Here is a 27,812-nt window from a genome sequence, read left to right on the forward strand (position 1 = left end):
GTAGTCAAGACCCACCGGATGTGGACCACTGCTCTGTGGTTATACTGCTAGTCATCATAACAACTTAAAAAACCAACGTGAGCAGGCGCTTTGACTTTTTATTACTTTTATTTTGAAAGTCACGAAACCGGAACTACTATCATATAACGTCCGGTTAGCTTGACACCGAGTTTTCCAGGAGCTGCGGACCGGCAGAGCGGAGGGACCGCGGTAGTTTTCCAATGCTCGGGAGTCGGGAAACAGGAACCGCGGACAGCGGGGAGGCGGCTGCCGGACCGTCGGAGCCGCTGGACCGGGCACAGCGCAGGGAGGAGACGCCGCCCGGCCGAGCCGGGTGTCGTCTCACCGGCCTGGTCAACTGGAAGCAGAGACCGTGCAGGACTTCAGCCCTGTTCGCTGCAGCCAACACGGTGTTCTGGTAGGCATCATGACGCAGGGATATCAGCTCCTGTCAGTTACAGGGAACATTATCAGCACTTTGGACTGACCCCAAACCTCAGTAAAACTAATATTTTTAAGATGCTTTATGTTTTTTTCTTTAAATCCTTCCTTTCATGGGAATTATTGTAATCCTGTTCGGCCTTAAAGGGCAAACACTGACTTTTATAGCCACCCATACTGGACAAAATGGTAGCCTCTTCTTTATTTCTTAATTTTGGTGTCATTGTTGAGAGGGGTTTCTCTGTTTATCCTTTTTGTTTGAAATTGCTTCTAAAATTGATCAGAGTTTCTCATATTGTCTAAATTCATAGTAATATCCACATGTTTATATTCCGGGCCGTCGGCAGGATTTCATTAGTCACATTTAATTGTTCCACGCTGCTATGAATAAAATGATATAATTATGGAGGCATAGTTACATTTTAATGTAGTCAAATGAATCGAATATCGAAATCGAATATTCACTATTTGTCGTGAACATGACATTGACAGCTAACAAGATCTCTGTAGTTAAGTGTAGCAATGATTTTAGACAACCTGAATTTACATTTTGGCCTAAAAACACTGAAATGTGAAAGCACTGACTTTTTAAAACAACCAAAATCCTTTAATGTGTAATTTTAAAAACTCCTCATGAGTGAAAGCCCCCCAAGTTTCCAGTGTTTCCATTTTATTTTTCCATTAAATGGTAAGCCAAGGCAAGGCCTCCACAATCCTGCATCGTATTGATACTGACAGCAGTAAGTAAAGAAGAAAATGATTGAAATTGCAGGATATAATTCATACTAAAATGCAGTATTCATTTAATAAAGTCATTCCTCTGAGCGTCCAACAGCAAAGATGACAGAGTAAAAATAGAAAAGCAGATTCTTTTTACAACAAGATGTTTTGTTTCCTCCTCAGGTTTGTGGCCTTCAGCTCTCTCCGAGCCTACAGCCTCCTGGCCGTGCTGCTCGCCCTGCTGGTCGTCACGGTGACCGTCAGAGACGTCGCTCGATCCAGATCCACAGGTAACGTGAAAACACCTTCTTAAGTACCCCAGGGACAGCACAGTGGAGCAGATCAACTGTTATGACCTTTTCTGATTAAAGAAAGAACCTGCTGCGTAATCAGTCAGGTGATCAAACAGGAAATACATCAGCAGCTCCCTAATAATTCGACTGATTCAACACATATTAGGCAGGTGAATCAGATTTTGTTTTGGAGCGAGTGAACGCTGGCAGCAGCAGATCCAAGCTGCTGGATGCGAGTCGATGAGTCAGATGAGTTCGCCCTGATGGCGACTCGTTAGCCTGATGAGTCAGTTGGAGACGAGGATGAGACACACATGGTTACGCGTCGGCCTGATGGTTTCCCTCCGCTGCACTCCCGTTCACCTGCAGACGCACCTTTTCTTCAGGCCAGGGAGGTTTTTTATGAGCAAAAGGGAGATGAGATGCAGTCTATCACTACACTGCTATGTTCTCCAGAGGAATGATGACAGCTTTACAGGTTCATGTCTTAGCCCGATCTGTACACAGCAGCACCACATCAGGCCGGTAGTGGGAAATACTGTCGGCCATCTTTACTCGCTACGCCTCAGCCTTTATTACCTACAGGCATAAACTGCAGCATATGAACTTCTTTCTAAAATACAAAATTGTGAAATTATTGGTGACCTTATCGACATCCCTCTCTCTGACCTGTGCACTCTTGATAACGGGTGGATGTAACGTCTCAAAGGGACAGTTCACCCCCAAAATAAGCAGTTTGCCAGTAGAAGTGAATGGACTGTTGTCGTGGTTTTAGTTGAGTTGAGTATGGATTTCAGAGTTTATGAGGTGCACCTGAATGCACCACAAAGTCCATGTCCCCGTTGGAAGTCAAAGTCATCACAGACAGCAGATCGCCCATAAATGACACCAAAACGCAGGAAATACTTCAGTATCCTCTTTGTTCACATACTTTGTGTACTTTTGGTTTTGGTTTGCTGTGATGTTCAACACTTGTGGTCTTTCAGCTTTGTGTTACTAACTTGCACAAAAGGATTATGAAGGGTTCATAATGAGGTGTAACGCAGGTGTGAGCAGATATACAGACACTGAAACTGTACCTGCTTCTACAGCAGTCTTATTTTTAATTCATTTACTCTCATTATTGTGGCTCATTGTTTTCCTGTGATGTGACCTACTCATTGATTATCAGTAACAGATTTCTTCTTTTCCCGCAGGAGCTCACTTATGGCGGCGCATGACTACAAGGTAGGACAGTGAAGAGTATCTGATGTGTGTGTGTGTGTGTGTGTTTGGCGTCAGGCAGCGATTCCACATTTAGTTTAGAAACAAATGTGAGGGGCAGCTCTGCACTGAAGGCACGAATCATGTGATTGGTTGAGTGAAAAGTTGATGGGCGGGGCCAGAGTTCTGCTGTCTTTTATTAAATTGCCCAAGTTAACTTGACGTTTAACCATAACTATGGATGTAGTATGTAGCTCTTGTGTATTGAAATAAAACAGACTCGATATTTGTTATATGTTTTGTTGAGTCATGTGCTTACATCATCCCATATGTTTCCAACAACATTCAAACTACTAACATATGAAGATGGTTGACACGGTCAATGCACACAAGTGACTGGAACAGGACTCGACTCTATCGGCTCACTGTGGTTTGACTCGTTAACACTCTTTCCATGCTACGCTAACAGCTGAGGACAATCGATGACTCCGTCACGTTGGGCTTTGGACACATGATTTTGTCTAACGACACCTTTAACAGATGTGGAATGGAGGCTGCATTCAAGAGGGCTTCTTTTCTAGCGTTTCTTTTGATTTAATCTCTTTTGGTTATTGTTTGGGTCTCTTCCTCCGTCAGGACTGGAATCAAGCGTACATGTCAGCTGTAGGTAATTTAAGTTACTCTGTGTCATGATGTAAAACTGTCTCATTTGGAGAAAAAAATGTAGCGTGTGTTTTTGTGAGCAGTTCTTTGGACATATTTTTATTTCTTTTGACCAGTTTTATACATTCATGATTGAAGTTAATACCCAACATACATAATAATACATAAATCCATTGTTTAACTTACCAAAGAAAAATATTGCAAGAATTCAGGTACAAAATAGTGTCAGCACAGAAATCAAAAAACACCGACCGAAGTCATTAACGGAACACTTGGTTCCATTCTTTGTTATAATTTACATTTTTATGGATATAGATAGATAGATTCTAATTAATTATAGATTCTAAAATTAATAATTGATTTAGATATCACATTGTAATCTTCTGGTCTCCCTCTCTATTTTTTTTTATTATTTAGATGTTTTCATTTTCGCTGTTTTTTCTAAACTAAAATCTATTTTTCTGTCTCTTTTCAGTCCATTTCAATGTGGATCAATACAGATGATGTTGCTCTTGGCCATGTGGTCAACTTATTTTGCATGTGGATGTTTTTTATTCATGAAGAGAAGATTTTGAAAACATCCTTAAAGTTTTTAGCTTTTCCTCAAGAACTGAAATTCTGCTGAAATCCTTCAATTTAATAAACAACAAAGTGTAATAAACTTTGGAGTCAATATGAAACCTGGATTGCTTTTATCACGTATTTTATTTTCCATCCCTCCACCATATCTGCTTTGCAACTTTTTGTCTATTTCAGTTTACAGAACTCAGCAGTGGATCCATAATCACAATAAAGTCTAAGTCCAGCATAGAGAGGCTGAGTGAATGTGGTCTGGACTCTGTGGAGGAGAGTCATGGTTTCAGAGATGCTGTAGAAGCACAGAATACCTGCACTGTGATCCAGGTACACTCCTACTCTGGAGGACAGAGGACCTGAGACAGCAGTTTGGACATTGTTGTACCTAAAGTTACACCTGTTGTTGTCACAATCTAATGCCCAAGATATGTTCTTGTACCCAAATACACATTCAAGTGACCTGCCTGATCTGCTGATATTCTTGTATGCGACTGCTACACAAACTCCTCTCTTTCTCCACTCCACCTCCCAGTAACAACGTCCAGTCAGACTCTCTCTGCTCAGGACCTGAGGCCAATTAGTGAATCTGTCTGGGTGATCAGGATAAGACTGATGTTGATTGATTACTGTGACCTTTCTGTTCCCCTCAGATAATAACAGCAGTGTGTTTGCTGTGTTTGGATCCAGTGTGATTTCACATGAATATCTTAAGAAGTCAGCTCTGGTCTTGGGCTCTGGTCCTGACGGTAAAACATCCACTTCAGTCAGTGAGACGTTTGTCCATGTGTCCCTCAGGACGTCCTGTAGTTTGTCTCTGAGCTCTGACACAGCAGCCGTCACATCCTCAAAGTGTCTCAGAGGACGGATGTTGATGCTGGATGAGTGTGTGGACTCACTGAGTGCTGACAGTGAGGGGTAGTTGTGTAGAAACTGGGTGTGATCCTCTGTGTGTGAGAGCTTCTTCAGCTCAGCGTCTTTCCTCTTCAGCTCAGTGATCTCCTGCTCCAGCTTCTCCTGAAGCTCCAAGACTCGACTCACTTCAGTTTGCTGCTGGGATCTGAGCTGCTGCTTCACATCAGAGCTTCTTTTCTCCATGAGACGGATCAGCTGAGTGAAGATCTTCTCACTGTCCTCCACTGCTTTATCAGCAGAGCGACTGATGGCCTCCACCTCCTGTTGAAGCACCTTCAGGTCTTTCTGTCTGTCCTGGATTCTCTGCTGGATGTTTTGTAGACTCACCTCGACTTCTCTCTGCCTCTCAGTCCTTTCTGCTGCAGCTGACACTGTGTCGTGGCCTTTATGTTCATCCACAGAGCAGAGATAACAGATACACTGCTGATCAGTACGGCAGAACATCTTCATCACCTCATCATGACGAGAGCACATGTTCTCCTGGAGCTTCTCAGTGGGCTCCACCAGCTTGTGTTTCTTAAACTGAGCCACATCATAGTGAGGCTGGAGGTGTTTCTCACAGTAAGAGACCAGACAGACCAGACAGGACTTGAGGGCTTTCAGTTTTCTCCCAGTGCAGACATCACAGGCCACATCTTCAGGTCCAGCATAGCAGGAATCAGCAGGAGCAGCTTGGAGTCCAGTCTTCTTCAGCTGCTCCACTAAAACTGCTAACATGGTGTTTTTCATCAGGACAGGCCTCGGTGTGAAGGTCTTCCTACACTCAGGGCAGCTGTGGATTCTCCTCTCATCCTCTTCATCCCAGTGGGTTTTAATACAGTTCATGCAGTAGTTGTGTCCACAGGGAATCGCCACCGGATCCTTCAGTAGATCCAGACAGATCGAACAACAGAAGGTTTCGTGGTCCAGCTGAACTCCTTTTTGCGCCATTTCACCTCTCAGCAACAACGACTGTCTGACTTTCACTTCCTCAAAAGTGAAGCCAGTCTGAGCTCTGATCTAAACAACATGTGTCTCTGCAGTGAATGAGGCCTGTCAGCTCCTGCACTTCACCACCATGTTGGTTCCACCCATCTTCAAACTGTAGATCTGAAGGGGAGGGAACAGGAAACATGTGGACAGAGAGGAGCTGACTGTGTTTGAGAGCAGGAAGGAGGAGGAGGCTTAGAGATCCTGTGTGTTTAAAACGTGTTTACAATGGAGCTCATTTATCACCTTAAAACACTGTTCACTTCATCTGTCAGCTACTGTACATGACAAAAGTGTATTTTAATGTTAGATCCATTTCAACAAGTAAAACAAATCAGTTACTTTTTTAACTCTGAATCTTACAGGACATGACGACATCAAATTTTGTTAATTTGGTGACAAGTATGTAGATGGTGAATCATCTTGTTTTATATTATTCAGATTTATCAGATCAGATCATCTGATTTTCTCAATGTATGTTTTTCTCAATAAAATCAAATGCTTTATTTTCCTTTTAAACAATGCTGTTTTCCAGTGTTTTCAAATGGTTTCCAATTTTCCAGTGTTGAAATTGAGTGCTTTTCTGCTATTGACATTCATCAGCTAAATTCATATTTTCATCTAAACTAGAGTTCAGCAATCTTTAACATGAAAAGAGCCATTTTGCATGTTAATTAGTTAACAGGCAATTAATTAAATAAAACCCCCCTTGGAGCCACGAAACCTATTTGACCACTAAACTGAAAGTAACACCACATATAGTTTCCTTAAACTTATGCTTTACATATAAGAACTACAGTATGTTACTTTTATGAAATTAATAAACTTTAAACAGAAAACAACAGTTTTTTATTTTCTGTTTTTAACAACACAAAACACATAATTATTTTGTACTTCAAGAGAAAAAGACACTGGCACTTATACATTTATTTTCAAATAACATAATATATGGATATATCAGGGCTGTGGCAACGTTAACGTTAATTAATAAATCCCGACAATTATTATTTTTTATTTTATCGCACATTAATGCAGTTTTTTGTGAGCAAAGGTTAGACAACTAGTGAGCAACAGACTTTAAAAATAATTATTATAATAAAAACAACAGCACGATAAAATACTTGTAGGTGTTAATTAATTATCGTGTTAACGCATACACAACAATAATGTGTTAAATTGTTAAATCGGCCATTATTTATTCACATCATTTTTTTCCCAAAATATGCTCGCCCTCTCTTAGCCATGGGAGCCACAGAAGAGGGATTAAAGAGCCGCATGTGGCTCCAGACTCGCGGGCTGCCGACCCCTGATCTAAACCAACAACATGCCTCTTAGACCCCTTCCCAACTAGGCTGCTCAAGGAAGTTTCACCCTTACTTAGCACTGCTCTATTAGACATGATCAATCTGTCCCTGATAACAGGCTATGTTCCACAGTCTTTTAAAATAGCTGTAGTCAAACCTCTCCTTAAAAAGAACACTCTTGACCCAAAGGTTTTAAGCAACTATAGACCAGTATCTAACCTTCCATTTATTTCCAAGATCCTTGAAAGAACAGTCACCAATTGGCTACATGACTTTCTTCATAGTAAGAGTTTATTTGAGGACTTTGAATCTGGCTTTAGAGCTCATCACAGCACAGAAACAACATTAGTCAAAGTCACAAATGACCTCCTAATGGCATCAGACATTAGAAGGTTGGACCTTAGTGCTGCATTTGACATCATAGACCATTCTATCTTATTACACAGATTGGAACACCTAATTGGCATCAAAGGAACTGCAAGAAGCTGGTTTCAGTCTTATTAATCAGATCAATCTCAATTTGTTCTTGTTGATGATCATCGTGCATCGTCCATACCCACCAAGTTAGTCCTGGTGTTCCCCAAGCTTCTGTCCTCGGGCCAATGCTCTTCACCCTCTATATGCTCCCCATTTGTGATATTATTTGGAAACACTCCATACATTTTCACTATTATGCAGATGACACACAATTGTACTTGTCAGTGAAACCAGATGAAACAAATCAGCTAGTCAAACTAGCCAGACTTGCAATTTTCTACTTCTAAGTTTGGACAGTTGATATAACAACTCTAGATGGCTTAGCCTTGACTTTAAGCTCCACTGTAAGGAATCTAGGAGTTATCTTGGACCAGGACATGTCCTTTAACTCACACATAGCGAATATTTCAAAGACTGCATTCTTTCACCTCCGCAACATTGCAAAAATTAGGTACATTCCGAGTCAGAAAGATGCAGAAAAATTAGTCCATGCATTCATTACCTCTAGACTGGATTATTGTAACTCCCTTCTATCAGGCTGCCCCAATAAATCTATAAAGACTCTCCAGCTAATCCAGAACGCTGCAGCACGACTACTGACAAGAACCAGCATAAGAGATCATATTTCTCCTGTACTGGCTTCTCTACATTGGCTACCTGTAAAATTCAGGATAGATTTTAAAATTCTCCTCCTCACATATAAAGCCCACCAGAGCTTTGCGTTCCCAAAATGCAGGACTACTTGTGGTTCCTAGAGTCTTCAAAGGTAGATTGGGAACCAGATCCTTTAGTTATCAAGCTCCTCTACTATAGAATCATCTTCTGGTTTCAGTCCGGGAGGTGGACACCCTCTCTACATTTAAGAGTAGGCTTAAAACTTTCCTGTTTGATAAAGCTTATAGTTAGGGCTGGCCTAGGCCGGCCCCTAGTTACGCTGCTATAGGCTTAGACTGCCTGGGTCCTCCCATGACGCACTGAGCTCTTTCTTCCTCTCCCTCTCCTTCTGCACACATTTATGTCCCATTAAGGCATATTACTAACTCAACTTCTTCTCTGGAGTCCTTGTGCTTTCTGGTCTTGCAGGTTCCCATGAAATTCACTGCGATTACTACTGTTTTGTCATAATTTATTTTAATTCTCTTACTACTCTGTACAGCTATTACCATTATTATTGTTAGTACTACTGTCATCATAATCACCATAATACCTTCTGTATGCTTCATCATTATCAATCGTTCCTACTTCTAGTATTATTGCTGTTGCTACTCATTTCTGTTTGTGTGCTCCTTCTCTCTCTCTCTCTCTCTCTCTCTCTCTCTGGTCTGGACCTGCTCTAATTGGAAAGTGTCTCGAGAAATCACTTTTGTTGTGAATTGGCGCTATATAAATAAACTGAATTGAATTGAATTGACCTCTATAAAGACGACCGATGTGTCTCCACTTCCTCCAAATGCGCAAAAGTGAAGCCAGAATATTCCAGATGTGAGTGCTGTCATCTTGTTCTGGTGATGTCATTTGGAGCCAGAGTCTGTGCAGCAGTGATCAGGCATCTGTGCTTGGCTGTCAGTCATGACTGTTCAGCCCCTTTTTATAGCATTAAATAATTAATTAAGACCAAATTGATCAGAAAAAATGAACAGTTGAACATACACCAGCGTGATAAGGACTACCTAAAATGACAGAAATCATCTTTGGGAAAAATTTATTTGACGTGTACTTTGAGTTTTTAGTTTGGCTCATGTCCCATCTAACATGGAGGGGGAAGAGTTTACTGCAGCTGTACTGCAGCCAGCCACCAGGGGGCATCCAGATGTTTTCACTTCCATTTTTGTGAACCCTCGTGTCACCCATCTTTATATACAGTCAGTGCTTCAGGTCCCATGAATGGGGTTGGGTATCTTTTGAATTTTAGAGACTGGTTCCTGTGCAGTCTGAGTTTTGGTACCAAAACCAAAAGCCTCTTTAGAAAAATCCAAAAACTTAAAGGATGTTTTGAAACTTTTCTTTTCATGAATAAAAAACATTCACATGTAAAGTTGACCACATGGCCAAGAGCAACATCATCTATATTGATCCTCATTAAAATGGACTGAAGAGGATCAGAAAAATAGCAAGAAGATTTTAGTTTAGAAAAGACAACGAGAACTAAAACATCTAAATTAAAAATAGAGAAAAGAAGATTACAATGTGATTAATAATTTCAAATTTTCTTATTACTTAAAATTTATCAACACCACATCATGGAACCGACTGTCCCTAAAGGACTTTTGTCTGTTGATGTTTACAGAACTCAGCAGTGTCTCCAAAATCATAATAAAGTCTAAGTCCAGCATAGAGAGGCTGAGTGAATGTGGTCTGGACTCTGTGGAGGAGAGTCATGGTTTCAGAGATGCTGTAGAAGGACAGAATACCTGCTCTGTGATCCAGGTACACTCCTACTCTGGAGGACGGAGGACCTGAGACAGCAGTTTGGACATTGTTGTACCAAAACTTATATCTGTTTTTGTCACAATCTAATGCCCAAGATATGTTATTTCCTCCAAATCCACATTCTTTCCAGCCGCCCGATCTGCTGATATTCTTGTATGCGACTGCTACACAAACTCCATCTCCTCTCCACTCCACCTCCCAGTAACAACGTCCAGTCAGACTCTCTCTGCTCAGGACCTGAGGCCAAAGAGTGAATCTGTCTGGGTGATCAGGATAAGACTGATGTTGTTTCATTCTTGATACTTTTCTGTTCCCCTCAGATAATAACAGCTGTGTGTTTGCTGTGTTTGGATCCAGTGTGATTTCACATGAATATCTTAAGAAGTCAGCTCTGGTCTTGGGCTCTGGTTCTGACAGTAAAACATCCACTTCAGTCAGTGAGACGTTTGTCCATGTGTCCCTTAGGACGTCCTGTAGTTTGTCTCTGAGCTCTGACACAGCAGCCGTCACATCCTCAAAGTATCTCAGAGGACGGATGTTGATGCTGGATGAGTGTGTGGACTCACTGAGTGCTGACAGTGAGGGGTAGTTGTGTAGAAACTGGGTGTGATCCTCTGTGTGTGAGAGCTTCTTCAGCTCAGCGTCTTTCCTCTTCAGCTCAGTGATCTCCTGCTCCAGCTTCTCCTGAAGCTCCAAGACTCGACTCACTTCAGTTTGCTGCTGGGATCTGAGCTGCTGCTTCACATCAGAGCTTCTTTTCTCCATGAGACGGATCAGCTGAGTGAAGATCTTCTCACTGTCCTCCACTGCTTTATCAGCAGAGCGACTGATGGCCTCCACCTCCTGTTGAAGCACCTTCAGGTCTTTCTGTCTGTCCTGGATTCTCTGCTGGATGTTTTGTAGACTCACCTCGACTTCTCTCTGCCTCTCAGTCCTTTCTGCTGCAGCTGACACTGTGTCGTGGCCTTTATGTTCATCCACAGAGCAGAGATAACAGATACACTGCTGATCAGTACGGCAGAACATCTTCATCACCTCGTCATGACGAGAGCACATATTCTCCTGAGAACCATGAGCTTGGAGTCCAGTCTTCTTCAGCTCCTCCACTAAATCTGCTAACATGGTGTTTTTCATCAGGACAGGCCTCGGTATGAAGGTCTTCCTACACTGAGGGCAGCTGTGGATTCTCCTCTTATCCTCTTCATCCCAGTGGGTTTTAATACAGTCCATGCAGTAGTTGTGTCCACAGGGAATCGTCACCGGATCCTTTAGTAGATCCAGACAGATCGAACAACAGAAGGTTTCGTGGTCCAGCTGAACTCCTTTCTGCGCCATTTTACCTCTCAGCAACAACGACTGTCAGACTTTCATTCCCTCAAAAGTGAAACCAGTCTGAGCTCTGATCTAAACAACATGTGTCTCTGCAGTGAATGAGGCCTGTCAGCTCCTGCACTTCACCACCATGTTGGTTCCACCCATCTTCAAACTGTAGATCTGAAGGGGAGGGAACAGGAAACATGTGGACAGAGAGGAGCTGACTGTGTTTGAGAGCAGGAAAAAGGAGGAGGGGGCTTGGAGATCCTGTGTGTTTAACACTTGTTTACAATGGAGCTCATTTATGACCTTAAAACACTGTTCGCTTCATCTGTCAGCTACTGTACATGACAAACAGGTTAATTAATCACTGATGTAAAGATACTGAAGCTCTAATATTGTGATAAAACATAATTATTTCATAAAGGCAAGCAAGTATAAAAAGTTTATATTAATGTGAATCCCACAGGGCATAACAACACAATATCACTGTACTGTGCAGTTAAGTTGGTGACAAGTATGTAGATGCTCCATCAGCTTGTTCATATTGTTCAGATTTTTGCCAACACCCTCTGATTTTCTCCATGTCCTTAAAATCCTACACTTTATTTTCCTGTTAAAGGCTGTGTGAATTGTGAAACCTCATGTTTTCCAATGTTGCATTGATATGTCCAGCGATGGCTGGCATGTCTCCACTTCCTCCCACTGCACAGAAATGAACCCAAAATGTCCCTGATTCGAGCTCTGTCATCTTGTTCTGGTGACATAATGCAGTAGTGACTGTGCATCTGGGCTCAGCTGTCAGTCGTGCTGTTGAAAAATGAACACTAGAACAAACTTCAGCGTGATAAGAACTACCCAAAATGACAAAAATTTATTTGAAGTGTTGGAGTTTTTACTTTGGCTCATGTTCCATCTGGTAGCATGAAAGCATGAAGGGGGAGGGGCTTATGAGCTGTACTGGTGCCAGCCACCAGGGGGCAACACAGATGTTTTCCTATCACTTCTGGGGCAGCTCTCAATTCAATTTTTTTTCAATTCAATTTTATTTAAAGTGCCAGTTAATAACACAGTTATCTCAAGACACTTTACAGGTGTGTAAACAACAACAACAAAAAACAACCAAAAAGAAGAGAATCTGAGAAAAACAGGTCCCAGGGCAAAACCCCACACAAAAACTTCCTTTTAACAGGCAGAAACCTCGAGCAGAACCAGGCTCAGTATAGACGGCCTTCTGCTGTGACCACCTGGGAGGGAGAGGGGGGAGAGGAGAGACAGGGAGGTGGAGAGAGACAGGAGAAGGGAGAGAGGAGAGAAAAAGGAGAGAGAGAGAGAGAGGGAGGATAGAGAGAAAAGTGCAGAGCAGGAGCAGCAGGATCTGGGCAGGGCCATGAAGAGGGTTCTGGATCGAGCAGCACTATCAGTGCTGTAAGCAGGGCCATAGAGGGCTCAGGATCCAGCAGCGGTACCAGAGGGTAGGAGATTCTGGATCTTCTGGATTCTGGAAATCTTAAATTCTACTCTAAATTTTACTGGAAGCCAATGTAGAGAGGCAAGCACAGGTGAAATGTGGCCACACCTCTTAGTCTTAGTTAGGACACGAGCTGCAGAGTTCTGAATGAGCTGCAGAGTCCTGAGGGACTTTTTAGGGCATCCTGACAAAAGAGAGTTACAGCAATCCAGCCTAGAGGTAACAAAAGCATGGATAAGCTTCTCAGCAGCATCTAAGGAAAGGACATGCCTGATTTCTGCAATGTTACGAAGGTTTTTGTTTTTAATGTGCGTGTTGAAAGACAAGTCCTGATCAAAGCTAACACCCAGGTTCTTTACAATGGTACTAGAGGCAGGAGCTAGTCCGTTATGAAAGGCTATATCATTAGCTAAAGATTGTCTAAGGTGTTTTGGACCAATTAGTAGAACCTCAGTTTTGTCTGAGTTCAACAGAAGAAAGTTGTGGGTCATCCAGGACTTAATATCTGCAGCACAGGATTGCAGATGTGTTAGCTGATTGCTTTCATCTGGCTTCATTGATAAATACAGTTGGGTGTCGTCAGCATAACAGTGAAAATGTATAGAGTGCTTTCTAATCACATTGCCTAGTGGGAGCATATAGATTGTGAATAGGATCGGGCCAAACGCAGAACCTTGTGGAACACCGTGGCTAACCTTAGTGTGCATGGACGAATTGTGATTTACATGTACAAAATGATGTCTGTCTGATAGATAGGACTTGAACCAGCTTAAAGCAGTTCCATTTATACCAATTTGATTTTCTAGTCTCTGTAAAAGAATCTGGTGGTCAACAGTATCAAATGCAGCACTGAGGTCCAGAAGGACAAGTACTGAAACACAGCCCTGGTCAGAGGCCATTAACAGGTCGTTGGTGACTTTCCTAGTGTGGTCTCTGTGCTGTGATGTTCCCTAAAACCTGACTGAAAGACTTCAAATAGGCTGTTATTATGGAGATACTTGCACAGCTGACTGGCAACGACTTTCTCCAAAATTTTTGAAGTGAAGACCAGGTTGGAGATAGGTCTATAGTTTGCTAAAACTCCTGGATCAAGAGTGGCCTTTTTTAGCAGGGGTTTGATTACAGCAACTTTTAAAGTCTGTGGGACATAGCCTGATGTCAGGGACAAAATAATAATGTCTAGTAAGGAGGTGCCAAGTAAAGGGAACACTTCCCTGTAGCCCAGTAGGAATAGGATCTAAGAGACATGTAATTTATTTTTATATACAGCTGGAGGTCAATCCGATAAGCACCCTTGCATTGAATTGTCATTTTGAAGGAAAAATTATAATTGAAACAGTTCTCAGAAGTAGATTTTTTAGTTGCATGATTCTACGTGCATGCCAGAAAGAGTTACTGAACATAATTTCTGGCCAATTGTGACACGTCTGATTATCTACATTCACGGTTACAGCAGAAGCACTTAAAGACTAAAAGATACACATGAACCTGCTCAATTAGAAACAAAAGTATGTAAGTATGTGACTTACTGTTTGTTAGTTTAGAACTTTTTTTAATATGGTCGATGCTGATTTCTGAGCCTTGTTTGGCTGAGTGGTGGTGGTGGGCGGGGGGCAGTCACATAAGTCACCTGGTTCAAACTCCTGTCCTCATTTTGAAAGTGACTGTGTGTGTGTGTGTGTGTGTGTGTGTGCTTCTCGATGCCGCTGCCAGCTCTGAAGGCTCGGTGGGATAGAACGGAGGTGACAGGGATTTGTGGGCGCCAGGCTGGATGCAACATATCTGAGTTACATAAGAGATAGTCCAGGTTGGGGGTCGAGTCTCAGAGTGTTTGGGCACAGCGACACGCAGAACTGATCAGCTGGGGTTCCGTCTCGGTACAGGGTACGGGAATGAGACATCAGTGGCAGCAAATCGTCCGTTTTGCTGTGAGTGAGTTTAGGGCAGACAGAATTGAAAAGGAAACACGACTACAGCTTTAACATCATCTCATTTTTGGGTTGTGAGACATTTTGCTGGTTATGTAGGCTATTGAGTCTACACAGAACGATCAGGGGGACATCCAGCACAACTTAACCTTTAACCCTCAGACCTTCGCAGTTTAATTGATACATTTCTCACAGCATCAGCCAAAACTGAACATCATCCACTTTGTAAGGACGGCAGTCGGACTGGATTCTGTGAGATCGTACAGGTGTACCTAATAAAGTGTACAATGTGTAGGTATGGACAGGAAAGGACAGAGACGGGGTATATGTTTTGTTTTTCTTGCACAGTGGAAACAGTTTGTCTTAATCCACATTTCCACCTCCAAATATCTTTCTCTCTCGTCCGCCTTCGTCCCTCCTCTCCCTCCCTCTGTGACATTTAGTCGGCAGGCTGGTTTGTGTTGTGTGTCACCTGCTGTTGTCTGTCAGAGGTGTCTTGTTTGTAATTGTACATCAGACTCAGAGTGAGTCTCAGGCAAAGGTTCATGGGAGATTAGCTGCTGACCCAAAATGCAAGCTGACAGCTGGGATGTTTGAACCAACAACACCCCACCCGACCCGACCCCACCCGGACTCTGTGTGTGTGGAGTGTAAAACATACACTATATAGACAAAAGTATTGGGACTGAGCTGCAGAGGGGGGGCCATATTAATGTCTGTGTATTTAGAATGTAAGACAAAGACCGACAAAGCGCGAAGAGTTCACTCCCTGTTGGTGTCTTTGAACCACAAATTCTCCCCAACTTTAACCCAGTAGTTTTTATCCATAGAGCAGGTTGACTCTAACTTGAATCTCTCACTCAGTTGTAAACCGTCTCAGGAGGCTCTGATTGGCCTTCATCCTGCGTTATCACGGACGTGCTTTGTAGATCCACTCGGAGGACTTGTTGGAGTGTGAGTGTGTCTCTATGAGTTTCAGGAGATCTCTGCTTTGTGAGCACACACTCTGAGTATGAGTAGACAACACATCATCCTCACATGTGCACAAACGCCATGTGACTTCACATGAAGTTTGTTTTTATGGCTTCGCAGAAAGACTCAGCGAGCTGCTGGTGGTTCCCACAGCAAACACAAAGTGTCTTCAGAGCAGAGAAACCTGAGCGCAGTATCATCACTGTGTGTGTGTGTGTGTGTGTGACTCAGCTGTTTCTCTGCAGACGGAACTGATCCAGAGGTGTGACATGAAGCAATTGAGCCAATCAGATCATTTGACACAGAGGGGTGTGCTTCAGAGCAGGCCGTCTGATTGGACGGAAGGCGACGGGTAGGAAACAACACAACAAAGCAGCTACGAGTGTTTCATCACAGCCAAATGTTGATGTGAACAAGTCATCGAAAACAACAGTCAGTGTCAAAAATTTTTTGTGGGGAAGAGAAAAGCTGAAATCTCATTCATCAAGTGGTACATTTAAAAAAAAAAAAAATTATGAGAAATTCAATTTCAGAAGTCATCATCTTTAATTCTATAAAACATTGTAGTAAGAACCAACAATCCGATGTAAGTAAGTGGGTACATGAAAAGAAAACAACTTTTTGGTTTTCTGATTGATTATGGATATCATCGGGCAATGCAAAAAACTAATGTCAGAATTGGTGATAGGCTGACATCATTACTGTTGTTTTGTTTGTTGTTGAAGTCTTTACATGCTTTTAATTTGTAGGGTTTACATTTCTGTCTCCTGGGGTAAATAACCTTTAAAGTTCAGCAGCAGCAGTGCATTGTGATCCTTTTTAATATTGTGTAATCACCTTACAACTCCTGACAAAGTGACAATATCTTAATTTACCCTCAGCTTTCGACAAAATAAAGCAGCAGCATGTGAAAAGTCATTCTCCTCCGATAATCCCTGGTTTTATTTTATCTTTGTAGTGGATTAATAATGTGTAGAGTCTGCTTTATGCAGCTCACAGCAGCATCACACTTGAGGTTGTTGTTAACCGGATTACTGTAACTTCCTCTGTGCTTTGCCAACTCTTGACTGAAGCAATGGCAGCAACTGACTGACACATTTTGAGGTGTCCGTAAGCCTTCTCATGCTTATCCCCAATTCTAGATCAGGTGACCCTCGTGTTTCACGTCTCTAATGTCCTGTGTACCGAACATTATGTTTACCATAAAATAAGGAGCATCTGTGTGACATCTAAAGTAGAGCTTTGCGCAACTTCCAGGAACTTGTGTGTAGTAAAGTCCCTCTGCTGCACGACAAAATCATGTGACTTGCAAAAATAATAATATCTTCACATCTGAATTTAAAAACCTGGAGAAAAATGTTTGACGGTAACACAACCAGCTGCAATAATTATTAGCCAACTCATGTTATGTAGTATGAGCTCGAGTTTATATCACAGTAAACCGTCTCAGTTTCTTTGATGGCAGTCCATGTAACATCTTTTTTTGTATCTTACATAAAGCTTACTTCCTGTTGTGAGCTTATTTCTGATGTCATTTGAACTTTGATGTCTGTATCCTAACTGATTGACCACCACTGCCACTGGTTCCTACTAGGAAGTAGTTGGATCACCCTTGGTAAATCGCTAAACTGTCGTTTACTTCTTGCTTTTTGTAGAGATGACTTTATGAGTCTTAGAGGTGCTGGTTGGTGAGCCAAGCCAGCTGTTTCCCCTCTTCAGTCTCAAAGCTAAGCTAAGTCAGGTGGCTGCTTTCAGTAGCTTCTTATTAAGTAAACTGATAGAGGGTTTCTGCCCATGTCTTGCAGGCCCAGCGGCCCACCGTTCAACTCTTGACGCTTTCAACTGTGACAAGCTGAGGCTGCTAGGTAATGTTAGCTTGTGACAGAAAGCAACACGGATAACCACCAGGTAATAATCCAAGTGTAATCCATCATGGATGACTGAAATGAGACGATAGTTACGAGAAACCCATTGAGCCACCAAACCTCAAGACTTTTCTTGGTGGGGAAACGCTGTGATGTGAGTGTTGTGCTGATCTTCTCAGCTAACTCTCAGTAAGAAAGCGTATTTCTACAGACCTTTCCTTCAGGAACTCTGTCGCCAACATACAAACAACACTGTCAGTCGCACATGTCCCCTCTCGCCTGGCTGTCGATGCCATATTGGTGATACAAGAGGAGGCGTGTTTGGGAGGTTGACGGTGTTGGGGTGGTGTTGGTGGTGGAGGGTGTTGCTGTCTTCACACCCCCCCCCCCCCAACCCTCATGTCTCTGTCCTCATGATGGCTTCCAGTTGGAATTTAGTGTGACCGCGGTTATTTTTAGACAAGGCTGCTTGAAATACACCAACCGGGGCTTCATTCAGGATAAACAGAAGCTGCTCTCGCACTGTGTGGCACGTAAAACCAGAGTTTGGCTCAGACCTGAGCGTGTGCTGCCTTTTTCTTTTACTGCAAAGACAAGTTCTAGCTGTTTCTCGTTTGACAAAAGTGTCTCTTTGACCGTCCAGCATTCGCCTTTGATAGTGTCGTCAAATCTTCTGAAGGTACCCAAAGATCTTGAGATGTCTCCTGAAGATCGTGGGGCAGGACTGAGGTATGGCTGGAGGTGTGTGTGTTTGAAGAAAGTAGAGAAAACATAAAGAGCAACAGCTTGTTTGTTTTGTAAAGGGTTTTGTTTACCCAAATCACAGAAAAACAATAGATTCTTACTTCATTCCTGAAATAGTTTTAGTTTTATTTGTCTCGGTTTGGAGATGTGTGCCTCAGAGTTTTATTACACCACAAAACAATGGAGGTAAACGGGAATTGAACTCAACTCATGCAACATGTTTTTCCTGGTAACTTTTGACTGAGGAGACAACTTCACAAACAGATATGTGGTAACTGAAATTTTCCCCTTTTTTGGTGATTTGGGTGAATTGAACCTTGAAGGATTTTGACATCCCTTAATAAGTTAACAGATCGAGGACTGCAGTCTCATTGTTGTTTGTGATTGGACCGTGTGATGAGTGTTTTACTGTATTTTTGGACCTCATCACATCAAACTGTGAGTTTCAGTCTAAGCAGATCAACAACGTGATTAACGCTGCGTAGATCTTCTTGGAAAGCAGCACACATCATTGCATCATCTCTGCCTATTGGTCCATAACACTGGTGTCTTACATTACTTGTAGCTCTTGGTTTCATGTCTTGGGCAGACACATGCAGATGGGCCTGCAAAGGTATTAACTGTAAACTCGATCAGCTGGCATTCTCACTCCATTAATGTCACTCACTGTATACGCGGCTGTAAGCAGAACATAAACAGGTATTAGGTGCATCAGAGTGAGCCTTTCTCTGGTACATACCCGCACAGACAGGTGGGTAAACATATTTACACTCGCCCTCCTTCAGTCTCAAGTGAAGCGCTGGGATGTTTTTGCTGCCATTCCTCACATTGTTTGTCTCGCTCTATTTTTAAAGTGCCATCGCCGGGGCTTGTTAGAGGCTCAGACATGCCACTCCCTGTGTTGTTTCAGAGATTACTGATTGGGTAAAAACTGATATGTGGCCGACAGCTGCTCGTGTGGTGCCGCCATGCTGCAGCCCTCTGACGTGGCTGTTGCTGACAAGCTCTCTGTTGAAAGTTGGACATTTTTCTGTTGGACTGTTGACTGAAGTCTTCAGATTAGGGTGAAAAACATTCTTGACTGATTGGTCAGTGGTGGTTTGCAATGATCTGGAAACGCGATGCGTTCGTGTGGTAGCATGTGACGGAGGGGCACAGAAATGATGTGATTCGTATCTCATGACATTTATTTCTATCAAGTTGTGCAAATGCTTCTGGATTCAAACTAGTGAGGTCAAACAGTCAGAGAGATAAATCCAGCCTACGTTGATTTTTTTTCTTGTGTGTCATACAGCTACATAAACCATGTTGACAAAATTATCCAGACAGACCTATTTATGGTTGGATGAGTTTGGTGTGGAAGAACTTGACTGGCCCACACAGAGCCCTGACCTCAACCCCATCCAACACCTTTGGGATGAACTGGAACGGAGATTGTGAGCCAGGCCTTTTGGTCCAACATCAGTGTGTGACCTCACAAATGCTCTACTGCATGAATGGGCACAAATTCCCACAGAAACACTCCAACATGTTGTGGAAAGCCTTCACAGAAGAGTGGAAGCTGTTAGAGCTGCAAAGCTGTCTGTGTGTTTACAATGAGACGTCATTAAAGTCCCTGTTGGTGTGATGGGCAGGTATATTCCCTCAGGTTGGACGTGTTGCCTTGGCCAGCTTTGTGCCTCACATTACTGATATTAATGTACTGTCTGCACTGAGTTTTGAAAGGTGTGATGTCATCATCTCGCTCTCTTTCTCTTTCTCACTATGCTCTATGTCACTCACTCGTCCAGATACACTCTCAGGTACTGAAATTTGGCACAAATCAATTTAACATACATGAAAAGTACCATCACTAGCTTCAGAATAGAGTGTCATGACATGCTATTTCATACCAGGGTCATGGTATTCGTTTCTGATTTGTTGGATTGTACCAATTGTGCCAAATTTGTTCCGAAGTTTTTGTCAACTGTTTAATCAGATAGCCACACAGTAATTTATGCTATTTTACTATGCAATTCTGCCTTTTATAACTAACCTAAACATAGGCTGAACTGATGACAAGCAAACCAAGACAGTGGATGACATTTTGGCTTAGTCTGTGGCGTCTCACGGTTTCTGCTGTTGTTTGACGCCGATATGATAAAGAAAGCTCTCCTGCTGTTTCATGTTTCCAACTGGTCCACAGCACCATTTTGTAAAAACCGAACGTCATGTAAACGCTGGTGTGATCAAAGAGGTGGATGTGAAGCTTGAGATCAGTGGCATTTCCACCAGGAAGTACTCGGCTGTAGCACTAAGAGCAGTTTAAATACTTCCCCAAAGGTTTTACTTAGATGCAAAATGGTGTGGCCAAATTCATCATCAGCAGTGTGTCAACAAAATTTTAACAACTTTGCCTGGGAGCCAGATTTAGGTATTTTCTCTTCAAAATTTAAAGCATGGACTACCTGAAACGTTGGTATTTGGCTCACACAGTGGATGTATTTTTAAATGGAGTTTTCTTATTGCTGAACATGGTCAAACTTTTCCCCATACCACTGAACCTTTGTCTCCATGTGAACGGGAAAACAAACCGTATCAAACTTCTCATCCACTCTCCAGGTGATCTGTGACATGGTGAGACTTGACTCAGTGCTTCATCCATGAAGACTCTGAGGACTCTTTCCAAGTAGACGTCTGTCTTTCACGGAACAGTATCGCTGTCACATGTTTGACCCATCATGTTTCCCTGGAAATCAGCCCCCTGCTCGGGTCATGCGCCTGGAAGTCGAGAGGGGGGGCAGTGGGTTGACCTTTCATCATGAGGGTCATGTGAGACAAGGCTGGGTGTTTGGGTCAGGTGGAGGGGTGCTGGGTGCATGTGAGATGCTGTAGCTCCTCGTTTCCACTCGTGCTTGCTTATAGCAATCTAGCAGATACACTATATAGACAAAAGTATTGGGATGGGTCTGATTCTCAGGGTTTGTTCTCGGCCCCTGACCTCCAGTGAAGGGAAATCTTAATGCTTCAGCATACCAAGACATTTTGGACAATGCTATGCTTCCAACTTTGTGGCAACAGTTTGTTGAAGGCCCTTTTCTATTCCAGCATGACTGTGCCCCAGTGCACAAAGCAAAGCTCCATAAAGACACGAGTGGCTTTAGTTTGTGAATATAGATTTAAACAGCTATGTGTTAGGAAGAAAACCGACCTGGGGAAAGGATATTGCTTAACAGGACTTACATTGTCAGCAGCTGCCAGCGAATGCTAATTTGCACCACTTTGAATGTCAGAACTTTCCCTTTGGAGGTGCCAGCAGGAGGGATAAATGTGGAATGTGGCAGATCACTTCCTGGAAATTTAAATAATGCACTTGCTCCACAGTCACATGAACAGGTACAGGTTTGCTTGTCTCAACAACTCACTGGGTTCTGCCTAAGCCCTCTGGTCCCTGAATGGCTGTTGACCCACCAGGCCAACCTGTGCAGGGATGATGTTACAAAGCCAACCTGCTCACCTGTCCTGTAAAAAAATTATCAGATCATGGGTCATATTGTCAAACCCAAGCTGGCTCCCCTTCTCTGCAGCAGATCATAAGGCTTATAGGAAGTTTTAAAACAGACATCACATCTGACCTTCGCATCATCAAAAGGCACTAGACCAAGATCACACGATTTCCAGTGAGCACAGGAACCTCACAGCTGCACCGACTGGTGGAAACCTGCTCAGCTGTTGTAGTGACCAGAATGCCACGGTGATTTCACATCTGCCAGTTTCCAGGACAGCTGCTTTCACAGGGCATGCACTTTCCATCCTCTGTTTGACTGAAGTCATTTCATCGGAGGAAGACTCAGTTTGATTAGTTCAGTCCACATCAGAGCGGAAATTTGACTTGGTCTGCCAGTTTTTGTGTGTTTTAAAAACATCTTTGTTCCTGTCCGGTCCTGTCTTTGATATTTGTATGTTTTTTATCCTCCGCAGCATGTTCAGCGCTGACTAAACCCACAGGGTCACAGCTAGTTAAGCTAGCAGAAAGGAGTGTAGCTAAGAGACAGAGCAGGACCCTTTTCTATTTATCGCACATGACCTACCCAAGAGCCTTTTATAGCCGTTTTATGTGCACGGAGCACGAGGGCTGATAGTTGCTTAAACTGGAGATGATTGGGGACCCTGGAGATGGAGGGGAAAGTTTTATACCTCACCAGGTGACCCAGAATTTCCAGCAGGGAAACAGCATGGAAAGCACTTCCATCTGTCTGTTTAATCATCTTGCCAGTTTTATGGTGGGCCTCTTAATTTAGACTATGACATTTGCATTGGACTGGCTTTTCTCTTGGACTAAATTTCATCAATGACCCTCAACCAGTAGAATTCTAAGCCTCTGAATAAACCTCTTCAATCCCTCTCTTTGCCAAGTCAAATGTCGGTACTATTTCCAATGCACTTACCACGTATATAATTACACGGTGAGCAGCCACACATGCCAACAAGACAATTCATTTGAGAAGCACATTTAAAGACAACACAAACCGAACAAGAGAACGTAGACCGAGAAAGTCCCAACAGCTTTGGGTCAGATGATCTCAGAGTCCTGGACCAACAAATAGGAGCCAGAATTTTTTCCAGGTTAAGGTGTAAGGGAAAGACTCAACTTTGGCGATTGTCTTTCTTCTGCCCTGCCCTGTTGCCAGGCCCATAGAGTTCCTCTGTCTACCCCCGTTTAAACCCATGCGCTTCGGCCGTTTTCAGACAGTTTATGGTCTGACTGTCACCCGTTCAATTCATAGAACCGTGGTTATGTATGTGATTTGTATACTGAAATTCAAGCCAGTAGCAGAGGGGGAAGTACAGAGTAGCAGAAAATAAAATACTCAGGTGAAGTACAGGTACCTCCAAATTATACTCCAGTAAATTGTGCTTAGTTACATATTCATTCCTGGATAATCTTTTCATTATCACCACAAATGTTGATCAGTTCCAAATGTCGGTTCGCAATGACAAAAGTGGTCTGTGAGTGTCCTCACGGGTCAGACAGTGGACAGTGGACAGTGGACAATAGCAGCACACGCAGACTTACCTTAAAGATGGCTGACCTTGCTTCTATCTGTCTGATCCTGTAGCTGGGAGATCATCAACTCGGGCCAGGAGAGCCGGTCTGGGACTGGACCTCAGCTCGGCGACTCCCTCAGGCTCTTCCTCCAGGAGACGTCGGCTTTCAAACAGCAAAACCCGGGCAAGGTGAGGCAGCGGACGACCCCGGGCGAACCTGGACCTGTTTGATCCCCTCTGACATAAAGAGATTTAGCCACTTGGGGACTTTAAAAGTTGATCACTGCAAAATCTTGATTCAGTTTAAAATGAAAGTAGAGAATCACACAGTTTTCTTCCAGAGATGCCAGAGGAAAGTCAGTGCAGTACATGTTGAAATGTAAAAAGTATATATACACTGTATGTTGTTCAGCTTTGTGAAATTCATCTGCTTTGTGTTTGTTCGAAATTCTGTAATTCTTAAAATACAATTGAGCCGTTTGACCATCTGCATCAGATTATCAGGTAATGAAGAATCACGCTGCATGATGAAATCTCTATAACTGGTGTCCTTGTGAGCATTTTAAAGGAATAATTCACCTTATTAGGTGTTTAGCTGTGACGTCTCCACAGATTTTCTGCATATTCTAAACAAATAAAGACGCTGCCCATTAAAGCGCGTTAATTACATTTCATTCATTCATTTATAATTAACTCCTTGTGGTATTATGTTTGCTGGTTGTGTTCCTGTGAATGTTTTTATTTTCCTTGACCTCAGGCCTTGAGAAAGAGATCCTAATCGTGCATGAGACATTGAGACACCTTACATAAAGATTAAAATAAATTAGAAGCAGCTTCTGTTAAAACAATCTGCAGTGTTTTTGTGCCCGTTGATTCGTGTTCGAACTGCTTCAATGCACATTTTGGTGTCACTCTGTTTGTGTTTGGTTTCTTTCTCTTCTAGTTTTGCCTGCTGGTTTGCAGTTTGTGCACTTTCTTTGCTGTCTTAGGACGCTACATTCCAGGGATTGTTATCTCATATATTTTAGGTGAGTAAACCAAAGTTTCGAGACCATTTCTATCATGCTAAAGAAACAGGATTTATTTATATGTACTATAATATGTAAAAGTGGACGACGTGTCTTCACTTCCTCCCACTGTACCAAAGCCAGAATATCTCGAAGCCGAGCAAAACAACGATGGTTTAAATGACGTTTAAGTATGATTTTAGTATGTTTATGGATCCTTATTTGGTTGTATTTGGTCTCTCTCCTTCTGCAGTGCTGGGCCTTTTCCTGTGGCCTCTGATTTCATCTCAGGAGGTTGGTCTGTGGCTGGAGCCAGTTCTGCAGAAGCTGGACTTTGGCGTTGGGGACTTCCTTCAGAAAATCAAAGAGAACCATGGTAACTATGAAACTGGATCCCGGATGGGTTCAGAATATTTTCAGTACTAGCATTCCAGATATTTAGACATAGAGATGCTGTTATTATGCCTGTAAGGTGCTATGAAGTTGTTTTCCACAGTGCTGGATTTTTACTGGGACAGTAAACATAACTTTTGTGAACAGTGCAGACAGGATGAACTGCTGATGTCCTTCGCTTGGCGTGTTCAGTGTTGTACCAGCAAACTAAATGTTTTCTTCCTTCCAGAGAGGAGAGTCATGCAGGCCCAGACCGAGAAGGAGGGCATCGAGTCGGACCTCTCCTCCATGTTTCCCAAGGTTGGCTGATCATCTCATCTCAATCTAATTAAGCATCTGTTGCCTGACAGGCTCCAGTTAAAAGCTAATTGAAATTCAGCACACATGATCCACATCAGCATCACGGCCTGTGCCAAAGTAAAGACGCTTTTTAAAAGTCGCTCTGCAAGCCAAACACCTGGTTATCACGAGCCCCGAGAGGATCCTTTATTTCCTCATGTATAAATAAAGAGGATGCAGGATGCAGATGGGTGAGTCATCACACTAGCAGGACTCACACCAGAGACGTGGACCCAAGTCACAAAAATAAGGACTTGATTTGGATTGACTGTTGTGAGACTTGAAAGCAAAGGTTCACATCTGGCAGATTGCAGTTTGAACAGTTTAATTCCATCCTGCTGTTTCCAAGGTCAACAGTCAACCTTAAAGCTCAGAAATGTTCAAGCCTTAACCTGTTGACCTGTTCTCTCCCTGCGTCAGGTGTTCAGTGATGGGCCTAACAGTTAATATCTCTGACGTTTCATTAAAAGGAAAAGTTAAAAAAAATATACTCAGAAAACAGTCAAAATTGGTCGCATTTTAATCTGTAAGGTTAAATGTTCACTCTCATAAAGTACAGAAAGTACAGTATTTTGTGCATATTATGAAGGAATTTGTCAGAAGACATGACATTTCAGTGTACATGATGTCAGCGTGTATTGATTGTGTCCTGTAGGCAGGCTGATAACTGACAATGGTGACACCTGCTGGACACTGTGGTGTACTACATATTCTTAGCTCTGCAGATGGCTCCTACGTGGATGTTAATACAATAATAATAATTAGTTTAATCACCGACCAGTGAGTGCACATCCCTTCTCAGCATTCACAGACTGAATGACTTCAGTCGGGTTTCATCCACGAGCAGCTGACGGGCTGACATGGCCGCTCTCAGCACGCAGTCCCTGTGAAGGTCACATCAGACTTTATGGCCGCTTCATTACATCAGTAACGCTGACAGGCGATTCCTGTTGATTGGTGTCATAAGTTAAGACTCTTTCTCCCATCTCTCAGTCTGTTAAATCTGCTGCTGTATTTGCTTGTGAAGTTCGGTCGTACAAACATGTTTGCTTCGGGCGGCCATGTTTTGCCAAGAGCTTCAGTTGGAAGTCAAGTACACCGACTCAGAGCAACCGATTTCTGACTTGTAACGGATTGCAGATTTACTTACACGGCAGAAAAAGGATTTTAATTGCTCCACCCACTCGGGTCCGAGTCAACCAATCAGCAGCTGTGTAAACCTGCCGTTTCCCCTCCTGCAGCTCGACTCCACAGCGTGTAAGGAGATGTCTGTGTCGGACACAGAGGTGTCGGACGTGACGTGGACGGACAACGGGACTTTCAACCTGTCAGAGGGACACACACCGCAGACGGAGAACTCAGAGGGTACGTCTGTGAGATTTAGAAATGATCTGACTGAACTGAGCCGTTCACCTTCACTGTTCACCTTCCATTTTCAAGCTCCAGTAACTTCATTAAAAATCCAAAACTAATTATAGTTTGTTAAAAATCTTTGTTTTTGTCTCAACCTCGCAGACTTCGACAGAGAAGAAGCCTTCACTGGTGGTCTGCCAGAATTCCCTTCACTTGACAACGGCGCAACGACCAACGGCGACGACGACGACGACCTCAGCCTCGGCCTTCCCTCGCCTCCACCTCAGTCCCAGGAGCCATTCAAATCCAAGCACACACCCTCTCTTCACAAAGACCAACCGACCAACAAAGTCCTCGATTTAGTCAACCAGATGGCGGGCGACGTCATCACCGCCGCCGTCACAGCCGCCATACACGAGAGGATAGAAGCAGCGGTCGACCTCGCGGCGCTGAGCCGCCCGGAGCGGCTCCCAGAATCCACCAGGCTGCTGGAGCTGGCCGAGGAGTCGGACAGCGAGGTGGAGGACTTTGAGCTGCTGGACCAGTCAGAGCTGGAGCAACTGGAGGGGGAGCTGGGGCTGGGAGAGGAGGAGGCCAAGGCCAAAGAGGAGGTGCAGGCCAAGAGTGACCAGCCAGCCTCCTCGGGATTCTTCTCTAAACTCATGAGACGCCACTGATTGATGACGAGTGCGGTCGGCAGAGGACGAGGAGGACGGGTTTCCATTTATCTCTTTACCCAACATCAACATTTCAAAACTGATCAGGCTGTCAGATGTGGAGGTGTGAGTGACGTCACTTTGGTCAGAAGCCACGTGCCGAGATCAGATCACACGATATCAGCCGGATCAGATCCTGACCCGGCAGACGTGCCATCATTGGTCATTCCTTCTCTCACCGAGTTTGACCACGCAGAAGACATGTCCCGTGCTGTTTCCTGCCGCCGTGCGCACACGAAGCCAAAACGTCCCAGATGTGAGCGTCAGTGACCACCATGAGATTCAGAAACTGGTGTAATCTGATCCCGGCAGGTGGTTTAAAGACTGATCAGTTGCTGTGGTTACATTTGTCTTTTCAAAACAACTTTTATCATGCGGTCACGTTTCACGGCGAGGTCAGTTTAGCGTAGATGGTCCTAACACGCTGTTTGTTGAAGGCTGATGCTGTAACACAGCTGGAAGATAATCCACACACTTTGCTGGGAACTTTTTACTTCCTGTAGCTCAACACAGATGAAACGTCTTCTCATGTTGTACATGTTGATTAGAAATGCTGAGTAGGGGATTAAAATAAAGTGATAGCAATCAAACTGAACCGTTCACAATTCATAATAAAGATAATAATAACTTATACTGAAAAGGACTTAAACATTCCCATGCAAACAGATAAAAAGCTCTCATATCCAACCCCAAT

The 27,812-nt window shown here is 43.3% G+C and overlaps 3 protein-coding genes across 3 annotated transcripts; 1 reads left to right on the plus strand and 2 right to left on the minus strand.

Moving 5' to 3' along the window:
* The first annotated feature begins 12 nt into the window (after positions 1-12).
* Positions 13-27,781, plus strand: retreg1 (reticulophagy regulator 1). Its single transcript, XM_046407991.1, has 9 exons — positions 13-418; positions 1,345-1,451; positions 2,651-2,681; positions 23,382-23,499; positions 24,254-24,338; positions 24,571-24,693; positions 24,940-25,010; positions 26,291-26,414; positions 26,565-27,781. Exons 1-9 carry the CDS (start codon positions 222-224, stop codon positions 27,077-27,079), a joined length of 1,371 nt encoding a protein of 456 aa, XP_046263947.1. The 5' UTR covers positions 13-221; the 3' UTR covers positions 27,080-27,781.
* On the minus strand, positions 4,007-6,150 carry LOC124069144 (tripartite motif-containing protein 16-like). The gene has a single exon (XM_046407974.1). The coding sequence runs from the start codon at positions 5,736-5,738 to the stop codon at positions 4,068-4,070; it is 1,671 nt and encodes a 556-aa protein (XP_046263930.1). The 5' UTR covers positions 5,739-6,150; the 3' UTR covers positions 4,007-4,067.
* LOC124069148 (tripartite motif-containing protein 16-like protein) lies at positions 9,770-11,539 on the minus strand. The gene has a single exon (XM_046407978.1). The coding sequence runs from the start codon at positions 11,321-11,323 to the stop codon at positions 9,815-9,817; it is 1,509 nt and encodes a 502-aa protein (XP_046263934.1). The 5' UTR covers positions 11,324-11,539; the 3' UTR covers positions 9,770-9,814.
* Positions 27,782-27,812: the final 31 nt, after the last annotated feature.

This window comes from Scatophagus argus, chromosome 13 (assembly GCF_020382885.2).
Source record: "Scatophagus argus isolate fScaArg1 chromosome 13, fScaArg1.pri, whole genome shotgun sequence".
NCBI lineage: Eukaryota > Metazoa > Chordata > Actinopteri > Scatophagidae > Scatophagus > Scatophagus argus.

Excerpts from the sequence above, each read along its gene's own strand:
- LOC124069144 (XM_046407974.1), bottom strand. The coding sequence starts at position 5,738 with ATGGCGCAAAAAGGAGTTCAGCTGGACCACGAAACCTTCTGTTGTTCG.
- LOC124069148 (XM_046407978.1), bottom strand. The coding sequence starts at position 11,323 with ATGGCGCAGAAAGGAGTTCAGCTGGACCACGAAACCTTCTGTTGTTCG.
- retreg1 (XM_046407991.1), top strand. The coding sequence starts at position 222 with ATGCTCGGGAGTCGGGAAACAGGAACCGCGGACAGCGGGGAGGCGGCT. Across the intron at positions 419-1,344 it reads GCAGCCAACACGGTGTTCTG|GTTTGTGGCCTTCAGCTCTC; the intron begins GTAGGCATCATG and ends TTTCCTCCTCAG. Across the intron at positions 24,339-24,570 it reads TGTTATCTCATATATTTTAG|TGCTGGGCCTTTTCCTGTGG; the intron begins GTGAGTAAACCA and ends CTCCTTCTGCAG.